The 23,594-nt window shown below is 42.9% G+C and overlaps 1 protein-coding gene across 1 annotated transcript in view; it reads left to right on the forward strand.

Annotated features, from left to right (window-relative positions):
- The first annotated feature begins 697 nt into the window (after positions 1 to 697).
- The window catches only part of adamtsl4 (ADAMTS-like 4), a 35,877-nt gene continuing 12,980 nt past the window's right edge, over positions 698 to 23,594 (forward strand). Inside the window, exons 1-5 of the mRNA XM_085423054.1 lie at positions 698 to 990; positions 2,477 to 2,540; positions 7,657 to 8,243; positions 9,035 to 9,725; positions 21,667 to 21,769. Of these exons, the coding sequence (XP_085279180.1) occupies positions 968 to 990; positions 2,477 to 2,540; positions 7,657 to 8,243; positions 9,035 to 9,725; positions 21,667 to 21,769 (1,468 nt within the window). The 5' untranslated portion in view covers positions 698 to 967. The remainder of the gene's footprint in view (positions 991 to 2,476; positions 2,541 to 7,656; positions 8,244 to 9,034; positions 9,726 to 21,666; positions 21,770 to 23,594) is intronic.

Genomic DNA, 23,594 nt, shown 5'->3' on the forward strand with positions numbered 1-23,594 from the left:
TCCAACCAAAGCTCCTGCTCTCTCTCTCTCTCAAACACACACACACATGCACACACACAGAGTGAGATCTGTGCTCAGGGGAGCCGTGTTTCTTGGGTCTATTTATCTGAGCTCCAAATTGGTGAAGCATGTCTGGTTACAGTCTTTAAATGTGATTAAACAGTTATGAGAAAAAGTCTTTTTTCTTTTTTTTTTGCTCCAGTAAGTCAACAGCCATATTTCATCCACGCAAAATAAAAACACACATATATCTCCCACTTGGAATTTGTTTCTCTAACTTTGTCAGACAACAATTAGTGTTTGTGTTGGCACAACAGTAAGCTCATAATTCTTTGTACTTCCCCCTTTAAAGTGCTGCTGCTGCAGATGCTGCCAGCTCAGGGTTGTTCCTGACAGTGTTTAGATCATTACTACTGATCAGTGTGACCAAGCACAATGGGGCATTCTTATGTTAGATTGAGCAACTAAGAAAGCGGCTCTGAGAGTTATTATAGCTCAGTCAGGGCCCATAGTGAGTGTGTGTTATGAGCGCGTTTTAGGCTGGGTGGGGGTGGGGTGGGGAGGTTGTTTTTCATGTGTGAAAGAGAGGGAGAGTGTGTGAGAAAGTTGTGTAATCTGTCCATTTTTTGTCCCCCCCCTTCTCTGTCTCTCTTTCTCCCGTGCCCCCCCTGGCGCTGTCAGGCGTCACACTAGTTTATATTAAGAACCCAAAGAAGTTGTCGAGTGAACGGCACTGAAAGAGAAAAAAACGAAACTCTTCCCACTCTCCAGAAATCACGGGGAGTGACTGTGACAGGAGGAAGGGGACAGAGAGAGAGAGAGAAGAGAGAGAGAGAAGAGAGCTGAAGTCCTCGCAGGACTTTATCACGTTTCTTTCAGGGCTCCGCAGATCGGATTAGACAACTAAACTGGACTGATAATTATTATCTGTGAGCGGAGTCGGGACCGTGCGGGAGACTCTTGGAGCATGCAGCTCGGTTTGCTGTTCAGGTAAAACTTCTTCACGTCTGCTGCACCCTGCTGCTTCTCTCGGTCTGTCCGTAGAAAACACCACATGGGAGACTGAGTCCAACTTTGTGCGCAGAGTTGTTTCAGAAAGTTGTTTTTGTTTTGTGGTAAAGTTTGCGGTTTTACGCACGATGCCCTCTTGTTGCGCACTGGGCGCTGTCCAGGTAATCTGAAAGGAATTCACCCAAAGGCGACTGTTTTGTTTTTTTTTTTAGCTCGGAGTTCCCTCTGTCTCCTCGGGGCAGATTTTTGGGAGTTTTCTCCACTGATATAATTCTCTTTCTACCTCTGTTCCCCTGTCCCCGCTGCTCTGAGGTTATTCTACAATGTGCCACTGTAGCGGCGAGGGAAACGTGGACCCGCGTAGGGGGTCTTTACTTCGGCCTGAGCGGCTCTGTTGTGCGGGATCTTTGTGTTTTTCGGGGGTAATTGTGTAGTCTGGTGTGGGGAAACTTCCAGAGACCGCGGCGGTGCACCACACTGGGTAGAAGGGACCAATTACTCTGACTACATGTGGCTTGCGGACTGGTGATTGTGGGGATGGTTTGGTTCTGGTGGTGAGCGCTGAAAGGTCCATCTTAGCAAGTTGTTTAGGATCGTGTTCTCGCTATTTTCCTTGTCAGATGGAAAGAATTTATCCCTCTTGTTTCAATACACTTGTCTCGGTTTCTATGATAATTATAGACAGACTTTGAAACAAGTGTATTATCTGTCTTTTTTTCCTTTTTCCTTTCTCAATGAATAGTGAGACTTCTACGACTCATGTGAGGATTTAAACTACTTTTTCAGGTGAACAGCTTTTGCCCAGCCCAGTCAGCGACTCAACATAATCCCCAGTTGTTGCTTCATGCCCAATTCAACAACTCCAAAGCCACCCCAGCCATACAGCACGTCTTTGAACGTCACACCTTCGAATTAAAAGTAGCTGAAATTACAAGATGATTTCGGATGTTGCAATTTATTGAGCCCGAGAGCGTGGCAGCTGTGTGTGTGTCTCTAAAAACCACATCCTCAGGGTGTGTACACACGCAGGGAGAGGCATGCAGAGGGAAAACATGCTTGCTGTTAAAACCCATTAGTTTGTTAGCACCTCCCAGGCTTTCCCAGATTGATTGAGATGCTTGCCTGTGATCCTTGAAGGGGGAAAAAGAAACTTTTGTTCACACCCATTTGAGCCCACAGGCCACCCAGAGTGGGGGAGAAAGGGGCATAATTGGTTGGTAAAGTACACTTTAATAAGGTGTTTGGGTAACACTTGTAACACCTTTTAAAACAAATGTACACTGAAGGAAAAGTTTAAGAAAGCTGACAATCCCTCAACAGGGACTAATGAAAGTCTTTAAGTCTGAACATTATATAGCAGGTCATGGATTAACTGCGTGCTTTACAAAAGACCTCATTCAACCTGCTGATATTTTAAATCCTGTATATCTCCCACTTTTTTACCCTCTATTCTTTGTCCCTCCAGGCTCTATGTGCTGTGGAGCTTTGTGGTGGTCACGACCTCCGTGACCAGGACTGCCAAGAGGAAGGTGAGCCATGAGCCATTAGATCGTTAAGTTAGCTCAACACAACAGTTTCACTTCAGAGGGGTGAAAGGTGACAGCAGTTGAAAGGACAGGTTCACCTTCTCTTAAACGTCACTCACATACTCATGTACACTGAAAGAGTTACAGGACATGAAGGCGTCCATCCTGTCCTTACTGCCCGTGAGGACGTCCAGTGAAAGACAAATAGCAAAATATGTAGTCATCATGCTTTATGCAGCTATTGTGAGACTTTACCAGTCAAAACTGAACAAATTAAGAGTTTTGGGGGGGATTAACATTCCCTCTATGATTGACTTTAGCATCCTCGTACTGCAACTAGGCGAGAAAAGGCAGTCAGGGGAGAAATGCTGGAGCCTAAAGTTTGCAATTCACTACAGATCTCAGCATCTTTTAATTAAACAAGAACAGCAACCCTATTTTTAGCACTTTGAAGATGAATTTAACAGATGATCAGGCTAAGACCAAAGCGGACATGTGCTGCTTGGCCCAAAAATTCATTACAGAGTAAACAGATTCAGCAACACACAGCACCACATTGGAAACTAGTTGCTCATTACTGTTTTATTGCTACATTTGCAAGCTAAATAGGTTGATTGATTTTTTGATTGGTAATTTATTTCAACATGTGAACAATATACAAGTACATTTAGAAAAGAAATGAGAGAAAAAAAATATACTATACAAATTACATACAAAAAAACATTCTGATTAATTTACATGTTGAAAGGGAGTGGGAAGAAGTATACACTTATTTAATCCCACCCCTGTCCCATAAATTATCAGTGAATATTTAGTCAGCTTCCTTACTGATATAATTTGTAATAAAAATAGTGAACAGATTTCTGATATACTATATACTATAATATCACATCATGAATTTTTTGTTTGTTTGTTTTTAAATAGAGACATTCACTTAATTTAAATATTTTCCTTTTCTTTATAGATCGAGAAGATCATATTTTTATAACTCTTTTTGAACAGTTTTATGTTTGGACATTGCTTTAATTCCATATTCAGTTTGTTCCATAGTTTCACTCCTTGAACAGAAACACAAAAGCCTTTTCTTGTAGTACGTACCTTCATTGTTTTGAAGTTACAAAAACCCCTTAAATTATAACTTCCTTCTTTCAAAAAAAACATACTCTGAATATTACCTGGCAGTTCTTTATTTTTTGCTTTGAATAGAATTTGTGCTGTTTGGAATTTCACTATATCGTCAATTTTCAATATTTCAGACTGCAAAAATAGTGAGTTTGTATGTTCCCTATAACCTGCATTGTGGATGATTCGAATTGCTTTCTTTTGAAGAGTAAAAAGTGAATGTAATGTGGTTTTATAGTTATTGCCCCAGACCTCTGCACAATAGCTTAAGTATGGTGAAACCAGTGAACAGTAGAGAATATGAAGTGATGTTCTGTCGAATACCTGTTTTGCCTTGTTTAGTACTGCAATGCTTCGTGATACTTTGGAATGAATATATCTTACGTGAGCTCTCCAGTTAAGTTTTTCATCTATTATTACCCCCAGAAATTTATTTTCACTGACTCTTTCAATATCAACACCATTTATTTGAATCTTTGCATTTGTATTTAAACTACTATTTCCAAATAACATAAGTTTAGATTTATTCAAATTTAATGATAATTTGTTTTTATCAAGCCAGAACTTCACTTTACTTATTTCATTAGTCATATCCTCCAATAAATTCTGCAGATCATCACCAGAGCAAAAAATGTTTGTATCGTCAGCAAAGAGAACCATTTTTAATACTTTGGACACTTTACAGATGTCGTTAATGTACAAGTTGAAGAATTTTGGACCCAAAACTGACCCTTGGGGTACACCACAAGCAATGTCCATACATAAGGAGCAACCACCATTTATTTTCACAAACTGCTTTCTGTCACTTAAATAACTCCGGACCCAATCTAAAACTACCCCTCTGACACCATAACGTTCCAGTTTTCTTATTAATATATCATGATCTATAGTGTCAAATGCCTTTGTCAAGTCTATGAATAACCCAGCCACATATTGCTTTTTGTCTATGGAATTTGTGATGTATTCTATTGAATCTAATAGTGCCGATGATGTTGATCTGCTTGATCTGAATCCGTACTGACTCTCAGTGAGTAGTTTATGTTTATCTATAAATTTTTCCAGTCTGTTTTTAAACAGTTTTTCAAGAACTTTTGAGAATTGAGGTAGTAAAGAGACAGGCCTGTAGTTTGTGAAATGGTGTTTGTTTCCAGATTTGTATAGAGGTATAACTTTTGCTATTTTCATTCTGTCTGGAAATCGACCAGTTTGAAATGATAAATTACAGATGTATGTAAATGGTTTTATAATAGCCTCAATGACTCTTTTAACCACTATCATATCAATATCATTACAATCCAAAGATTTGTGATTTTTACATTTTTTGACAATTTCAAGAACTTCATTTTCATCAACGGCTGTGAGAAACATAGAATATGGATTTCTGTCAATCAGTGTATCGGGTTTTTCCTGTGCTTTCCCAGGATGAGTGATTGTTCTTGCTAAATTTGGTCCAGCAGTTACAAAGAATTAAAAAAAAACCTACATTATTAATAAAACTGCTTTTAATGCCAAGCATGATGATGATGGACCTGTTGCATAGCTGTAAAAGTAGAGCCAGGTTCAGCTTTAGTTATTGGATGAGTTCTCTGTGGCATTAGCTTCTTTCAGGTGAACATCACACCTGCGTTTCACCACACAGGAGGACAAAGATGCTTCTCTACCTATGAAGCAGCACATCTTTGGAAAGAACGTCTCTTGAAACATACAACAACCATAAGAACCAAAGCTTACTGACTTATAATGATCAGTGTTATATTCAATCAGTAGTCCAATTTGTGCGTCGCTTCGTTGACCTTTGTGTCAAACTCCTCTCATTTGTACTGTATTGTACATGTGCACATTTCTTTCTCCCTTTTTTAGCATCATTGTTAGCACTTTATTCACGTGAATGTTCTTTGTAAAGAGCTGCATTTTTATCTTGAAGGCCACAAGCCAAAATGTGTCTCTCTGGCAATAAGATGAAAGCGTAAGATGAAAGAAGGAGGAAAAAGTTCTCTTCCACTGGAAACCCACAGTGCCACTAATGATTAAAGCCACTCTTTAACTGTAATCTGGCCGTGTGAATATTGTTTTTAAAAAAACGGCTTTAAAGGGCAAAGTCCCACCAGTGTGATCTTGGAAAATGACTGCGCGGAGGGAAGACATATCTGCACCCCTGACTGGTCCAGGCCTGGTAGAGGAGCAGTGTCGCTGGAGTTTAACCAGTAGCTCCAGAGGTCGATGGTGGCTGCTGTGGGGGTCACTGCACGGAGCTCGTTAATGGTCCCAGTTATGTGGCAGCTGTGTTTGATGTCACTCATTACGACAGCGCACGCCTCCCCACTGCCACACACACAAATGCGCGTCTCGACCCCCTCCTCATCCTCCTCACTTCTTTCTCTTTCTTTTTCTCCCACCCTCCTGCCATGTTACCCCAGACCAAGACAGGAACTTTCTTTTTTTTTATAATCTGGTGGCGAACTGGAGGATCAGAGCATGCCCGCACATGCGCTCAGGCTTACATTTGTCCCCTCTCTCCTCTGTCCACAAACAGTTTGTACAAGATGTTTACTTGCACATTTCTGCCAATTTAGACATGCATTTACACACTTGGAAAGAGAGAGGAGAGAAGCAGAGCACAGATTCACGTTTTGATTCGTTCTCAATGGAAACTTTTGTTCAGCTCGCATGTTTGCAGGTCTGCCAACCAGGCCAGTGCTTCAGTTATGAAACGAGAGGAGAAACATTTCTTTATAACCACAGAGGAAGAGAGCAAAGCCTGAACTGGCACCGACATACATGCATTCACACACATTCATATGTACAAACAAGACTGCACAGAGCAATCAGCCCTGATTTTTGTCATTTCTGCAGTGCGTCCATACGACGCCGGCTCCTCCTGCTCACAAGCTGCTGGCAGGTGCCCGAGTCTCTCCTAAGCCTCGGCGAAGGATAGTATGTGTAGGATTTATATTTTGGCCCCAGAGGAAGGAAATTCATGAGACTATAGCTCATCAGTGAACTCTGTTTCTGTGAAGAAAAAGGATTTCGAGACAGTTTGGATTTTGCAATGGCAGTTATTACTGAGTTAAGAACTTCTTTAAATTATTGTCAGGGTTTGCAAGTTTCACCCTTTGAGTCAGAGGTGCAGCTGCTGCAGTGGTTTATTGGAGCACTTTAGATACTTAGCAAATTTTCTTTTACCTTTATAGACTTTTTTGACATTCAAATCTTTAAAAAACTAAATAGCTGCAGCAGTTTATTGAAACATAGAATGTAGAAATACAGTATATTAGAGTTTGTGCAATTCTCATGAGCTTGTAAGTCAAGATTTGGTACCTTTATTCTTAAACACAGAATGAACTCTCTGAGGCAGCTTTCTCACAGCGTCTGTAAGTAGTCTTCAGGAATAGTTCTCCAGACTTCTTCAAGGACTCTTGAAGAGCTCTTCTTTGGATGTTGGCTGCCTTTTGTTCTGTTCTCTGTCAAGATGATCCAACACTTTTTAGTAAAGTGGAGGTCCGGGTTGTGGGGAGGGTTTTTAGTGTATTTGCAGTGTGGGATCGTTGTGATGCTGAAAAACGAAGCTGTTGCCAATCAGATCCTTACCTGATGGTATTGTATGGTGGATTAAAATCGGATGGTACTTTGTTGCATTCATAATTCTATTAAGATATTAAGACCAGAGAACTTTTGTTCAAGACATCTTTAAAATTTGACAACAAGGTTTTGCTCTTTGGAAGAGTAGCTTGAGTATGTCAGTAAAGGTGATCACTTCATCAGAAACAGTTTTATTATGTTTGTTTAAATCATAAATTGTTGCTTCATATATGTCACACTTGCCCTCTTTGATATAATGCAATTATTATTAATATTAGTAGTAGTAGTATTAGTATTATCATCATCGTTTATCTTTGATACTCCTGTTTGGATTTTCTTCCGTTGAATGAGATTTTAAGATGTCTGTCTGATCTTGACACCGCTTTTTATTGACAGCTTGTGTGTGTTTGTGTCTCAGGTGGCAGGTCGAAGGTCCAGACAGGTGTTTGAGCCTGCAGCGGGCGTGTGGTCAACATGGGGGGAGTGGTCAGAATGCTCTCAAACCTGTGGCGTGGGCATCTCACAGAGGAGCAGGAAGTGTTTACCTCCACCTCCTCCGCAGGCCCCTCCACTATCCCACTCTCCACCAAACTGGGCAGGTTATCTTCCCGGGGGCGTCGGAGATCCTGCCGTCTCACCTGTGCGTCCCTATTATCCTCCTCGTTACCCTGGGCAGCACCACCTGCCTTATCGCTCTACGTCAGTCTCCACCAATCAAAACCCAGGATTGCCTCTTTATCGGGACACACCCGCTGAAGGAGGAGGAGGGCCTCCCATACCAGCGCAAACCAATCGATCACCTCCTTTGTACCAGCCAGAATTCTCCTCAAACAATCAAGACCCCGTGCCTCCTGTTTTCAGATCTCCCTACCGGGCGCCAGCACACGGCTACAACCAGCCAGCACGGGTCATCAGGCGACCAACCAATCCTGGAGCACTGAGAGCAGGAGGAGGGGGGAGCAGAAGGTCGGTCTCCACCAGCCAGGAGGGTTTACCTACAAGAAGGTTAGTGATTTTAAAAAAAGACCAAAAAACACAGCTAATTTTACTTAAAGAGCAACAGTTTGCGTGCACCACTGCACCTGTAACCCACCCAGTTGTGACGTAACAGCGTAACAAAACACCTTGAGGATGATGACCTATAAACCACCAAGTCAAGAAAAACAAGGTCCAAATTTAAGGATGCTAATCTACGTAAGCTTCTTTCCATCACAGTTATGGCACGTATCAAAAAAACCCAAAAAACAGAACATTTACATTTTGCCTTACTCAGCACTCTTGAGTTCGCTTTTTCCAGGAAAATGTCAAAGGAAGTGAGTTTTGCATCGCTGGCAGTAGCAACGGCGGTTTGTTTAGGATAAATAGACGGACTCGGTTGTTTGGATGGGGAACAACAGCATCGCCGTGGACAAAAACACAAGAAAAGATTGATCACTGGGCGTGAGGGAAGGTGTGATGTTACAAAGATGAAAGAAACTGCCGGTTTGTTTTCAGAGTAATGTTCGACTGACATGTTGAGGCTTCATTCAGGTGCCATTAGTTAAACCGCTGACATTGTTTAAGCATTACAGGGTTTGTTATTATGTTTCAAGCTTTGGGAACTTGCCCATCTCTGTTTCTGGTATCTACTGTATTATTACATCATTACGTCTGTTTTTTGTCATCCAGACAGGCAAGGCATCACCCTTCCCGCTCACCACAGGCTGCTGGTTGTGTGTCGTTTATAATAAATTTACTCTGCCTCTCTGTCTCTTCTCCTTCCTCTTCTTCATCTGCCTTTTCTTTTTGACCCTCAGGTCTTCCAGCATCCGTCCAGGTCAGTTTGGATACGGCAGAGTTCCCTTCTCTCTGCCTTTGCATCGTCAAAACCGCCAAGCTCGCCACACTGTGAACGGCACTGAAGATGCCACAGTAGCGCCCGAACAGGCTGCTCCTGAGGACATCACAGAGAGTAACAGGGGAGAGGAAGAGGAGGCTGAGAGGGGTGAAAGGGACAGGCAGGAGGAGGAGAATGCAGAGCGGGAGATTTCTGAGACACCTGCCGCAGAGAAGGTGCCCACAGTTCCCACCATCCGCCCTCTGCTGCGACCCTCTCACACCCATACACAGCACGGGAGGGCCAGAGGGCAAGTCCCACCCTCTCGTCCCTTATCACGTTCCTCGCTACCGTCTGTCTTCAGTAGCCGCCAACGGTTTGACTGGAGCTCCGTCACTGCCCCACCTCCACCTGTCCCTCCTCTGTCGCGGCCCTACTCCCCTGCAGCCGGTTCACCTTTTTCCCCACCTCTCCACCGCAGCAGCCCTGTGCACAGAGACAGGGAGCTCCACCCGGCCTTCAGTCCCCAAGCTCCACCTGTCGGAAGCATCTACCCCTTACAGCACCCGCACGTCTCACACCTGGGGATGGAGTCAGGCAGAGAAGGTGGGGCTCCTCGCACGTACACATGCGCAGGGCCGGAGAAGGAGTACCGCAGGTGTTTCTCGCAGGTAAGACCTAAAGATTGTGTCCAAATCTTCACCTGTGAGTCTTCAACACACAATTAATTTTCCACTTAATATACCGGCTTCACACCCAATCATTCAGTCTACAGTCGCGCTCGCTTCGTATGCGTGCAGTGAATATTTGATAGGTAGACTATTCTCCAGTTTCTCCAGTTCCAACAGTAGCTGGTTGTCTCTGAGCACTGAGACGGAAAATGCCTCCTACTGCTTCCGCTACGCCATGCCATTTGTGTATTCTGGGATACAACCAGAACACACATTTACTCCAGTGAAACTACACAAGAAAATTAAGCACATGTGCATGTCTTTACAGCACACATACATGTGAGTATAAACACTGTGGGTGTTACTCTGGGCAAATGCACATCTGGCTCGGGCCCTGCATTGATTGCCGTCTTATGATTGGGGTTGCGACCTGCTCCATACCTATCAGTGCAGCACAGTGAGAGCTTTATCTGAGCAGAGAGCTGCCAAGAAGAGGAGCCAGAGACACCGTCGGGCTGCTCGTGCCAGATGGGCCAACTCACTGTCAACGCACAGGTGAGAATCTGGGGTCGACCTTGCAGCAAATCAGGCTTCACTCAGGCGAGAACGCTGCACTTGATTTCACTCAATTAATTGTGAGATTTAGAGTGAATATTGCGGATAAAGTTTCCAAGCAGTACAGCAGGTATTAGGTGTATCTATGGTGCCATTTCAAGCTGACCTTACTTGTTTAAAAAGGGAAAATAACTCAAAGCACAAAGGCTCTGCACATATGATAGTATTTTCAGCCATCAGCTGCATTCAGCCTGGTAGGATTACAATTGGCAAGCTTAGACGTTTTCCACCTCTTGCTATGGCTGCTGTAAATTAACAGCAGACTTCCACACAACCTTCGGCCATCGCTGCCATTTCTCAACTATCAATCAGTCAAATCTGGTCTCTGGAGAGGGCGACAGCACATGGAAATTTACATATTTCAGCTCCAGTAGCCAAAAAGCGTTAACTGTAGTCAGGCATTTATAAAAATACCTGATTTATAGACACTGTGTGATACCTGAGGATCAAATTAAAATGCTTTCGTGCACGTGGCAACAAGTATCCAAAGCTATTGTTCAGTTTTCTTAGCTTTTCAGCTGCTTTAAAGAATGATTGGAATTATATGAGGACTAAACCTTAGATACATGCGTAAAAGCTAACCTCTCCCTCTGCAGATGGAGAGACGATTAAACAAAACTGAGCACTCGAATCACGGCAAAAATACCCAGGGTGACATGTGACTGGGTTATTTATTCCAGCAGGTCTATCTTAAGTGGGCGCGCAGGAGGACGTGATAAGACTGGGCTCAATGAACGCCACACTCACATGCGCACCTACACCCTCCTGCCCCCACAGTCCACATCTACAGCTTGCTCTCATCAGAGTGGAAGTAGACACTCGAACGGGGCACTCACGTTGGCACTCACAATCCCTTGACTTTTCCCTCTGCAGATAATTTGGCAGCCTCTCTGCACTTGTCTTTTATCCCCCTATCTTTCTTTCCTTCTGTCTGTGTCCTGTTCAGTGCTCAGTCGTCCCCATTTTAAAACAGATTTAGTAGCTGGCAGAATACATGACCTGTGTGTGCCAAGAGTGCTAATAGCAGTCCTGTGATGGCTGAGCCTGACTCATTGGGTTACATATTTACCCAACATTAGCCTCTGTTTCAGCCTCTCTTGCTGCTCCAGTAGATTGTTGGTTTTATGTGTCTTAAAAATAGGTTCAAGTCCTGCTGAATGCAAGACTTTGCCCAGGCTTGTATGAACTGTATATATAATGTGTGTGTTTGTAATTCAGGGAGTGAGCCAGATCTGGAGAATGACACATGCTATTATCTATTAGGTGTGTTTGTCAAAACACGGTGTGCCTGAGGCACATTGCAAGTGTGACTGGCTGTTGCAGTGAAGCAAATGGGGAACCAAGAGAGGGACAGAGGAAGCGAGAAGGGCCAAAGGTCAGATGTGCAAGATGTGTGCGTAAGTGTCAGAGCGAGGGAATAAGGGGAGGGTGGTAAAGGAAGTGACGCAGTTAAGTAGTAGTGAAAGGGAGTACTGTTTTTAGAAAATGTGCCCATAGTAGTGGGAGGGCGAGCCAAAGGGCAAGGGAAGTAAAAAGGTGGGGAGAGATCAAGGCGGTGAAGACAGAGAGATGGAAAATGAATGAGTGTTTTGGTGTGGAAGGATGGGGACAGAGGTGTAGAAGGAGGCGTGGTTCACTGAAGCAAAACAATTGACTTGGATGGAGAGGAAGAAAAAGATTCTGCTGGAAGACGAAGTTTGTGTCAAAGGAAGAAACAGATTCATGGAAAACTTTGTGTGTGTGTGTGTGTGTGTGTGTGTGTGTGTGTGTGTGTGTGTGTGTGTGTGTGTGTGTGTGTGTGTGTGTGTGTGTGTGTGTGTGTGTGTGTGTGTGTGAGCAAGAGAAAGAGTTTGGGTTCGTGTGTGTGTGTAACAGGAGAAGAAGTTATTCTGTGTGAGGAAGAGCGGAGGAGAAGGTGAAATTTGAGAAGAAGAAGAGGGGAAAAAGAGTTAGAAGCAGACGCGTCACAAAGACACCTCCTGTCCCTTCCTGTCCGAGGTCTTTCTAATAAATTTCTGCGATCGTCTAAGTGCTCCATCTTGTCTCGGTTCCTCTTTCTGTGCTTTACATGAGTGTAAATATTTACGTAGAATGACTAACAGTGAATACTTCTACACCAGAAAGTCAAGGAAGCGCTCCTCAGACCCAATGATGTCATTTATAGTCACGACCGGCAGGACATCCACCTCGCACTTTCCAAAAAACACAGTTTTATTAGTCCTAGTTTAGTGTCCTCTCTCTATATCCAGTTTCCTCTTAATTTATTGTTCTTGTCATTGACCTAAACCAGTGTTTCTTCCTTTACTGTATTCCTCAATTTGGAAGCCAAGATAAACTTCAGTCCTCACCAACAAAAGGCTCTGAGGTGAGATTTAAGGTAAAATCAGAAAACTCCTGCAGTGGTTCTGTGCCCACCCGTCGGTTACAGAGCCACAGTTTGAGAACCACAGGCTTAAAGCAACATTATTTATGACCCTCCTCAAACCGAACTCTTCATCTTGATGAGACAATAACACAAAAGATAATGCATATAATGCTTTTATGTATTAAAATTTCACTGATTTCACTCCTATATCTGACCCACTTCCACAGCACTGTGCAAAAGTCTTGCACCACCCCTCATTTCTTTACAATTTGCTAGGAAAATGCAAAATAGTATTGATTTATTACAACATATACAAACATGCCTGGAATACTTTTGGTACTGATCCCCAACAGCACTGGCAGAAATGCTGCCCTTTCATAGACGGCTGTCGTCCCTCTCTCCTGACCTCCTCTGTACATATTATGATGATTAGAAACACAGATTTTTCAAATTTAGATTAATCACTCCATAAGTTTCCAGTAATTTTCAGCTAGGTTCTTCTGTTTGCTGTACAAATAAGTACAATTTTATTCTGGTCAAACTGCATTTTTTTGTATTGTCAATTAAAGAAATAGAAACAAATAAGATGGTTTTCTAACAGGCTGCTGGAAACAAAGTCCCTAAACATATAATTTAATATGGTTCTTTCCCATTTTGTGTGTTATGTGTAAACACAACACTGATTCATCCTAAGTTAGGGGCTTTTTTTTATGGTTGAATGATTCATAGGTCAGTGTTAAGTGTCTTAACAAACTAAAAACAATCCTCTGAAACTGATCTGGTACAGGGAGTGGAATGAAAATGGGGAACTTTGAAAGATTTTCTAAACTATCGCTCAAAACCACCAAAAAAAAGTAGTCTGGTTCGTTGGAAGCAAAATATAAAGAAATGAGGGGTGTTTCGAGACTCGACACAGACACAGCACTGTGCGTTCTGGCCATCAAGACAAGCACACTCCTGTTTTCAGGCTGCTGCAGCAAGTCAGATGATCTAATCACACTCTGTCATTACAGAAGTGGTATTAAACAGAAAATATATTATGACTAACAGAGCTGAGGGGCCACACTCCTCAGCTCTAATGAGTGTGTGCTGGCCCTGCCACGCTCACTGCGGTTCCCAGGAAGTGACAAACGGGCCCAGATGTGGTGGGTTGTGGCATGAAACCACACAGACTCATTCACAGGGATCTGAGCTTTATGTGCTTTAGTGCATTAGCAAGCAGAGCTACCTGCTTTTCTAGAAAACAACAGAAAAGCAGGTGCTGCCTGCTTCGCCTGCTTTTAACAGCTACTGCGTCCTGATTACGTTCATGTTCCTTTGATCTCTTTCGGTCTGTGTTTAGTTAGCTGAAGAATTGTGAATTAAAACCACAGAAGTACAACTGCCAAAGAAAAAAATATAACTTTAGAAACTTTTATTTGGGGGCAAATCAATAAACTTTTTAAGCCTTTTTTGATCAAATTTGGCTGATGGCTGCATGCTTTCAAGAATTTCAACATTAATTAACGATGTAGGTTGTTATTTGTTGGGTTGCGCACTTATTTGCACGGTCATCCAATGAAATGCAGTTTTGTCTGATGCCTCCTTCATCTCCCAGCATGCTCAAGATGACTTTTAGCATCAGTCCTCAGATAACTAGAACTAAACTTAAAGCTAAAGCGAGAGTTGAGAGAGAGTTGTAATAATCTCACCATCTACGTCTTTGTTAAGATAATCAAGTAAATGTTGAAGGAATTCAAGCTGAAAGGCTCATTAGATAAAAACAAGGACATAAATATATATTACAAAGTCATATAGAAGATGTTCCAGTAGAAACAATCTAAATGCCATATTACATCACCCTCAGGGACATCTCAGCTCTTAAAGATGAATGAAATTAAGCATCAGCAGCTCGGAGGTGAATTCACAGAGAGATCAAATATTTCCAGGTTCAGACGGTTGGACTCTTGCTGCCTCTGTCGCTCTCTCTTTCTGAGGTCCAGGTGTTATTAAGAAAGTGAGGGTGATTTCTAGGTATTAAAAACATTCTGGTTTAAAAAATATGTTGTGGATTTGTAGAGCTGCTACATGGAAAGTGAAGCATGGAAACTGGCATTTGAGCACAGCTTTGGACTTGTTTATTGATCTTGTGGCCACAGTGTTCTCTTCTTTTCTTTGCTCAAACCCACATTTCTCCCGAGGACAGCATCAATGTTACTCGCCATTCTCCCGCCTTCACTCGTTGCCTGTTTTTTGATTAGTGAGAAGTATTTCCTTTAGGGGACTCATGACACCCCCCGCCCCGCCAGGTCATAGCTGAAAGCTTCCCTATGAAGAGGCGGCACACGGCCTTGGTCACAAGATTAGGCACAGAACGTTAATCACTCGGGACAAACCTATACACACACATATGTCAGCGTATGTCACGGATTTGCATGCACGCAGAGACTGATTAGTCGTGCTGCGAGGTGATTCATGGCTGCAGGGGCCGGCCGTCAGTTGTTTTGTCTGCATTGTGCTGCAGTCATGCTTGAGGAAAGACCGGCCAGCCTTAACCTGTATTCAGGCGATTTTGCCAGCTGTGCAGGCGTGGGCTTCAGTGGTGAATAAATGAGCAATGAGCAAGATGATAGGAGTGTGTCTTCAGAGGTTTCTCTGCTGAGACACGCATGGCGCTAAAGGTAGATCCCGACCAAGCTGCGGTTTGGCCTGTGTTATTGGTGGATTTCGACCTGTCACTTGTCAGTGTCAGAGTATATCGTGTCCATTATGCAGCAGTATAACATTTCTTTAAACATAACAAAACTGTGAAAGGTGTTAGAGGTATTTATCCAGCCTTCAACTTCATCTAATTATCTGGGCAAGAAGAAGGCACAGAGAACAGACAGTCTGACAAAGGATTATATATATTATACATATTATATATACACACAGAGGTGAGACACAGGCACAGGCAGTAATTAAAGTCAGACAGTTGCAAAAGAGGGAAAAGAACAAAAACAGAAAGTAAAACCAAATCAAGATATGTGAGAAAATTAACGTTTAAAGTGAAAGTGAAAGCAACTAAAAGACAAATAACGGAAACAAAGAGACATTGGAAAGTTAATATACACCCTTTTCAACTTAATAAAGTATGAACATTCATATTGATACACCAGAAACCTGCATCTGGATCCAGCATTGGTCACAGGGCTGTTTCCAGGATTTGTTTGAACTGGGGTGACGTGTCGAGGATCAGAATATTTAATAAGAAATTCAATCATTTAAAGTGACTAAAGTAAACATACCCCTTATGCCGAATGACACTTTTTAGATTCATATGCAGTATATAATCAGATCATAATTATTGATTTATGTGTATTCGTTGATGTGTATATCACTTAAACGTTCCAGCTTTTATAGTATATCAATAAGTGTACTATAGTATCTTAATGGATAGGTTGATCTAAAATAATGCAGGATTTGGATTATTTGGATTAGCAAAGTAATAAACAGAAGACAAATAAATAAGGTTTAAAATAAATGCTGTAGAGAAGAAAATACAACATTTGAAGTAAAAGCAGAAAGTAGCACAGCAAAGATTACCCAATTAAAGGAAAAGTACTTCAAACCTGTACTAAATAGAAAATCTACTAAGTGGCATTCCTAATGGTCCTGTCCAAGCTTTTATCCAATGGAACTGCCCAGTGTAGGGTTAACAGTACTATAGTCCAATGGCGTTGGTCAGGACGGTGCCAGACAATCTTCCCACAACCCCCAACTACCACCACCACCTATTCATGAACGATCAGTTGGGCTCCTTAAACCTTAATTCCTAAACAACATCCTCACTTAAAATTAAACATCACGTTTTGCTTTTCTAAAACTTCTAATTTTAACTTGGATACACAGACTTTTCTGTATTTTTGTGCTACTTTCCTTTAACAAATGCGTGCCGAGTATGGAAAGTTGAGCACAAATGTTCCAGGGACTGTTAATGATGACTATGATGATGATAATGAGCATTATTATTATTTAAATCCTTTGTTTGAACAGACTGAGATCTCTTTTTCAAGAGAGGCGGGTGTACAGAAATCACACACACAAACCGATACCGACAGCCACACAATGAAACGACACATTATACGTGATTACAAATAAAACATGTGTAAGGGTAGTTGCAGATAAATAAATATAACCTTTTGAGATGTTTCAGTGAAATCCGAGAAGGTAGCTACAGAGTTTGTTTTTGCAGCTCATTCAATCCATTTACAGGCAACAAAGTATTCAAAGATGAAATCATTGATTAAGTCACGTTGCCGTGGTAAAGGTGTGTTTCAGCTGTGTTGTGTTAAGGCTTCGGCTGTTGTGAATGTGTGATGTGTTTCTGTGGCTCAGAAAATATTGACCGAGACTCCTGCAGCATTTAATGTCTTCTGGCCGGTGTTCAGCTTCCAGGTTCGTTGTTGACGTGTTAATTAAAGCTGCGTTCCTCTACGGGGCCTAAGAATGCGTATAAGTAATCTTAACTTTCTGAACTAAATGAATTGTGGTTTTCATAATCGCATTTCTTTTACAAAATATCGCGAGCTGGCTAAAAGCAAAAGGTTCCATATTTTGTTCCTCTGCAGAACTCATTAGTGTAATCTGGGTGTTTGTTTTACATTCGAGGCTTTGGCTTGTGTGGCATTTTTGTGAGTGTGTGCAGAACAAAGCCGTCACCCCGTCTGCTCCACATGTTCTTATATATGCTGCGCACAGATCTCCCCCCCAGCCTGGGCAGTAAAACACATCTATAACCTTCACAGCTACCGTACAAAAAACACTAACTGTCCCTCTTTCTCCAGCTGCATTCACTTTACTCTCACCTGCTGCTATACGCTAGTCTGTCGCTCAGTCGCAGACATTTTTTTTGATCTCTTGCCTCATTTCTTTTGTGTTTACAGCACAATCTCTGAGCTGCTCTGACTTTATCAGATATGTTTGGTAGTATTTCATTAAACTCAGCAGCGAGGGAGTGGGAAAGTCCACTCTGGTAGAATTTGAGTCTCATATTAGTGGTTTTGGCCTTCATTTCTGTAACACAGCATTTCTTAAGTTAATTGCTGAGATCCGTAATCTGCAAAGGAAATTAAACACGCAAAGAAACAGAAGCAATCAGATGATAATCAAGGTGTTACACAAACCCACCGGTTAACCTGATCTGTGTGGGAATCTCTCCATCTATCATTCCTTATCTTGAAAGTGTTTTTGCCTTGTTGGCCCATTTAATAACCTCCTTTTCCCCCCTCCATCCCTTATGAGGAGATTCGCCCCTCGCCCTGTGCTCACAGTATACCACTCCTTACAATTACACACAAATTATCCTCCAGAACCATGAAACACCAGAGAGCACGTCGCCTTCTCTCTTCTGCTTTTCCCCTCAAACCATCTCCGCTTTCCTCCCCTCTCCCTTCGGTCCATTGTCTTTGCTGACATCCTTACACACCCTAGACATCTTTTTTTAGAGCAGAATCCACTCCTACCGTCTTACATTCTTTCTTTTTACATTCCTTTTCCCTTTTTTTCTGTACTGTAGCATCCCACGTCTGCACACTACACCCTGTGCACATGTGTGTTTGTTTATGGGGCTGTTGTCCGTTTAATGTTTGCAGGCGAACACATATGCCCTGCGACATGGAGCATATCCAGTTTAAAACAGGGCTCTGCTTGTTTATGTGCAGCAGAAATATTTACAACCAGAACCAACCGTGTTTCACACACAAATCTGGGCAGATTTGCACGGTCCCCTGAAAACATAAGGTCGCATACGTGCGCTGACCTTTAAGGAGCCCGTATTCGGTTCTAAATTCAGTGGCTGTGGCTCGACACATTCCTTTATAAGCGGCCTTAACCAAATGTGTATCATATCACCCATAAATTATGCCAGGTTAAGTCTGTTTTTTGAGCAGCGAGGACATGCGTTAAGCCGTACCACATAAAGTTTCATGAGCTGGTTTCACACTTTGACAGAGGGGAAATACGAGACATCGCAGATACACACACTCACACACCAGTATGAAAATGCGGGGGGGGGGGGGGGGGGGGGTTCAGCATCAGAGAGTGCATGCTTTGATGGTTTATCCATGAGAATCTTTTACACTTTGTCGCAGAGGATGGTTCACGTGGGAAATGTTGCTCTGTGTGTGAGTCTGAACCTTAGTATTCGCTCTCCCCAGACGAGCTGCTAGGAACTTTCCAGCTGTTTGTGACAGCTGTGTGCATGACGAGAGGTTCAGAAAAAAAAATACAAGAAAGAAAAAGAGGAACGAATCAAAGAAAGTAAGAAATGAAAGACAAGAAGATTGCAGAGCTGACAGAGATTAGAGTTCCAAGGAAATCTGAGAGCTTCGTGTGTGTGTGTGTGTGTGTGTGTGTGTGTGTGTGTGTGCGTGTGTGCGCGTGTGTATGTGCGTGTGTGTGTGCACACTCCTCGGGCAGGGTGATTGTGGTTTACCACAGAAGTGACACCTGATGAAGCTGGTGGGAGTTTTAAAACCTGTTATTTAACTAAAAATGAAAACAGTGTACGAGTACGAGTAAAAGCAGAGAGATATTACTGACTAAATGCACTGCACTGCACGTCTTTTAGATGTTGATGGTATCTGTGGTCATTGATTTATTCTCCAACAGGACAGTGATGCCAAACACAGAGCTATCTTCAGCAAAAACAAGAAAAATTAGTTCTGTAGCAGATGGTCTGGCCCTCACTGAGCCCTGGTCTCAGCGTGATGCGGTCAGTCTGGGATTGTGAGCTCTCCAACTTTAACACACTCACCAAATACCTTCAAAAGCTGTGCAAGTGTACCAAAGACAAGTGGCACTTGTTTAAAGGCAAAGGGTGTAGTTTTTTGTTTTTTTTTCATTTTTACAGCACTTTTCTGAAGGACTATTGATAAATGCAGAGTGATAAGGATTATTTTTTTAAAACAAAATATCACAGGACTGTGTTCAAAGGAAATCATTACATGGCATCTTAAAATTATGGATCTTGCTGGCAAGTAACTTATCAAACACACTTTAAAGGCTGATTCTGTTCATAACATTTATGGACAGAGATTCAAGGCACTGCCAAGTGGCATGGGCTTTTTGGTTTGGTGGCCTCAGGATCACCTCTCTTTTGGAGGATGATGTGGTTCTTTTGGCTGGATTACGTGGCGAGTCTACGCTCTCAGTTTTTCAGCCAAGTGTGAAGCGGCAGGAATGAGAACCACCTCCCCAAGTCTGGTTCTCAGCTGGAAAAGGTTTCAGTTGCAACTCCGTGAGTTGCCCCAAGTGCAGGGGTCTAAGTATCTACATTCCAACCCTCACCTATGGCCACAAGACGTGAGTAATGACCTACAGAATGAGACTGTGGATACAAATGGTGGAAATGAGCTTCTTCCGAAGGCTGTGTGGGCTCTCCTGTAGAGATAAGGTAAGGAGCTCGGGGAGAGGCTCAGAGGAGAGTGGCTACTCCTCCATTTGAAGGAGCCAGTTGAGGTTGTTTGGTCATCTGACTAGGATACCTCCTGGACACTTCCTAATTTAGGTGTTTCAGGTATGTCCTACCACGAAGCAACCCCATTGTAGACCCAGGGCACACTGGAGAGATTATCTCAGCCTGCTCGGGAATGCCTTTGGCTCCCCCCACAGGATGAGCTGGAGGAGCTGGCAGCAAGAGGGAGGTCTGGGCATCTCTGCTTAGGTTGCTCCCTCCAAGACCCAGACCCGGATAAGCAGCAGAAAACGGATGGATTGATAGCAAAGCAAACTCTCCTCCTTTTTGACTACAGTGGGAATCATAATTTAAAAAATGAGCTTTTTGTCATATCGAGCACAACTTTAAACCAGTGGCTTAATTCCCAAAATCATCTAGAAACTATTTATTGAAGCCAAAGAGCAAGTGAGATGAAGAGTTATATGATCCCTTAGACTTCCATACAACTGGAAATCTTTTTGCAGCCAGTGGAGTCGCCCCCTGCTGGTCATTAAAAAGACTGCAGCTGTAAGACAACCTGGAAGCTACGTCAATCTTTATGTCTGGAAATGAGTAATTGCACTTATTGTGGCTACTTCCTCCTATTTATAGTCTTAATTCTAAGTAGGGCTAACTGACTTCTTATTAATTAACTTGAATCAATGAGTTAGTGGCATTTTAAAGTTATGACAAGTTAAGGCTGAGCATTTACTGTATAACCATTTTTAACCAGGCAGGTTTCTAATGTGAGCCATGGACTGAGGCCCTTTTCGTAAGGCAGTAAAGATGATAAATGTGCTACAGTGAAGAAGAAACTACAGTCTAATACAAATATTTGAATTTACTTTTTGACTCCAAATATTTTTCCTGATTAGCGCAGCATTTAATGGTTTTTCTTCTTAAAAACACTTGTGTGTGGACTACAGCAAACCTCAGCGAGTCATAGCCGCTGCAGCGTAAACCAGCAGAGTTGTGTCTGCCTGATGTCTCAGCTGTCGTTTAAGTGCATGTATGATAAAAACTGTTTCCACTATACGGCTCCACAAGGACCCTTCTTAAGCGAGCACAAGCTTGACATGTGTTCTTACACACACACGCATAGACACACACTCGTACATGTGCTCACACAGTCACTCACATTCTGTGGCCATGCACCGAAAGCCACGGTGGATTTATGTGAGCAGCCGTTTCCAAAAAATCTATTATTTCCATATGGTTCTTATACTCTCGCACACTGGCCAAAGCAGCATGGGGAGTGCTTGTGTGAGTTTTTCTCCATAACAGCATAGCGTGTTTGTGCTTACCTCTGTGATGTCAAGTTGATTCTTCCCTTCTTTATTAGCTGCTTGTCCTCAACTTTTCCTCACTCCACCCTTACTTCCCCCAGGGACTAGGAGAGAAACAGCCCTCTGTGTAATCTGTTGTCTTTCACATCAGTTCAGTTTGCGGCATTAATTGTTTTACCTTTCTCTCTCTCCGTCTGCTTTGGTGTTTCTGTCCTGCAGGTGTGCCGAGGAGGTGCGCTGGACTCCAGGGCGGAGCAGTGTGCGGCCTTTAACACCAATGAGTTCATAGGTCGATTGTACAACTGGGAACCTTTCACTGAGGGTGAGAACTGAGTCAACACACATGGTAGTTTAGTGGTGAGCTGCACAGTGCATCAATGTTATAAAAGGCTTATTGGGGGAATTAAATGGTATGATGGGGGAGGCGGGGTTGGGGGGGAATGTGTGTTTGAGTGAGTTAAATATGTCTCTGGTATGAGTGTGTCCCGGCTGACCTGCGCTGCTTGCCCAGCCCACCGCAATCCCTGCTCTCTGTCGTTTGAGCAGGCCAACATCTGCATGCAGCTTCGAGGGTGGTGAGAGTCAATAGAAACAGAGAATGACTGGAACCCAATCTGCTTTGATTCTTTGCACCGAACACTTTCCCTCCTCTGTTTTTCTTCTCATTTGTCCAACATCTCCCTTTCTCCCCTCCTCTCCTGCCAAGTTTCTCCTCCCAACTCTGACTAAGCACACGGATTCCTACTGGGTGAGATAAAGAAGGAGAAAGAAGGACGGGGAGAGGGAGGTGAGAGGTGATGGGATGCGAGTGTTTTGTCACATGACCGCTGGGAGCAAACGGAGACAACGTGGCTTGCGTGCGTGTGCGTGCGTGCGTGTCTTTGTTTCTTCACACAGAAGTGTGCAGCTCCGTGTGTTTGTTTACTCTTTGGTTAAGTGTGCAAAGGTTCGCAGCAGTGGAGCTTGTCTTTGTTTTCCAATGCTGGAGGCAAAGAAAGAGAAAAGGCTCAGCGGATATTTGAGGAATTTGAACGAATAGGAAGGGTGAATATTGCTTGCATGGAGCTGAGGGAATCGAGGAGGGAAAGAGAAGAGAGAAACACAGCTGTGGGATGATATCAACAGTATTTGTCATTAGAATTAGAAATATGTGCTTGAGCCTGTGTGTATTTGTGCTATTAACATATTGGCAAGAGTGCTTGTGCTCTAGATGAATAGCTTAATGGATCTCAGATAAAACAGAAACAGGAGGGGAGAAAGCGTTTGCTCATTCGTGTTTGTGTGTCCGTCTGTCTTTGCACTTGTGATTACTGGATGAGCTGGATGAACTCCTTTGACCCACACAGACACTGGGGGAAGCACAGACCCAGTAACAGTAGATCAGCAACACCACCCGGCCTGCACACAAGTACATTAGTTTGACAAATTTTGTCAAAAAGAAATACACAGTTAGCACACTAGTCCAAATATAGACAGCACACACAGCTGAGAACGTCGAGTCAGTAGAGTTTATTCATTAAAGCGGAGCACGACACGCGATCGATACAGTAAAAGTTAAAGTAGCTCCAGTTAATAGATTATTTAATGGAGCCGATGAAAGCAGTTCAAAGAGTTCTCCCACTGAGTGTTTTATCAACTTCCAGCCCACTATCTTGATTTTCCATCCTGTTTAAGTTTGCTGTTATCACTCTTGTTTTTGGTCGCAGCAGGAAGCTGTTTTTAATCTTAAAGCTCCATAAACCGACTGTTTATGGAGCTGCTGAATACTGTGGAGCAGTCGTGGAATCAAAATAGGCTGCATGCACTTTTGATTGAGCAAGGACCCCTATGGCCAAAAGAAACTTCTTTTCAAGCTGGGGTCATTTAAATTTGGAGATCCATCTCTGTTCTGGGACCTCGCCATGCTTTCATGTGCGTAGCTGGGGTGGAGGTGGCTTGCAAGGTGGCTTGCAGGTTCTAAAGTACACTACATGGACAGCCCCTAATCTTGCCACAACTGTATAAAATCAAGCACCTAGCTACTCAGTCTGCTTTTACAAACATCTGTGAACAAACGGGTTGTTTCTTAAGAGCTCACTTGATGCGAGTGTGATATTGTAATAGGATGCCACCCTCACCACAAGCCAGTTTGTGAAATTTCTTCCCTC

Source organism: Rhamphochromis longiceps, linkage group LG11 (assembly GCF_057381845.1).
Source record: "Rhamphochromis longiceps isolate RC_006_pf linkage group LG11, R_longiceps_female_GT1.1, whole genome shotgun sequence".
In the NCBI taxonomy this organism is placed as follows: Eukaryota; Metazoa; Chordata; class Actinopteri; order Cichliformes; family Cichlidae; genus Rhamphochromis; species Rhamphochromis longiceps.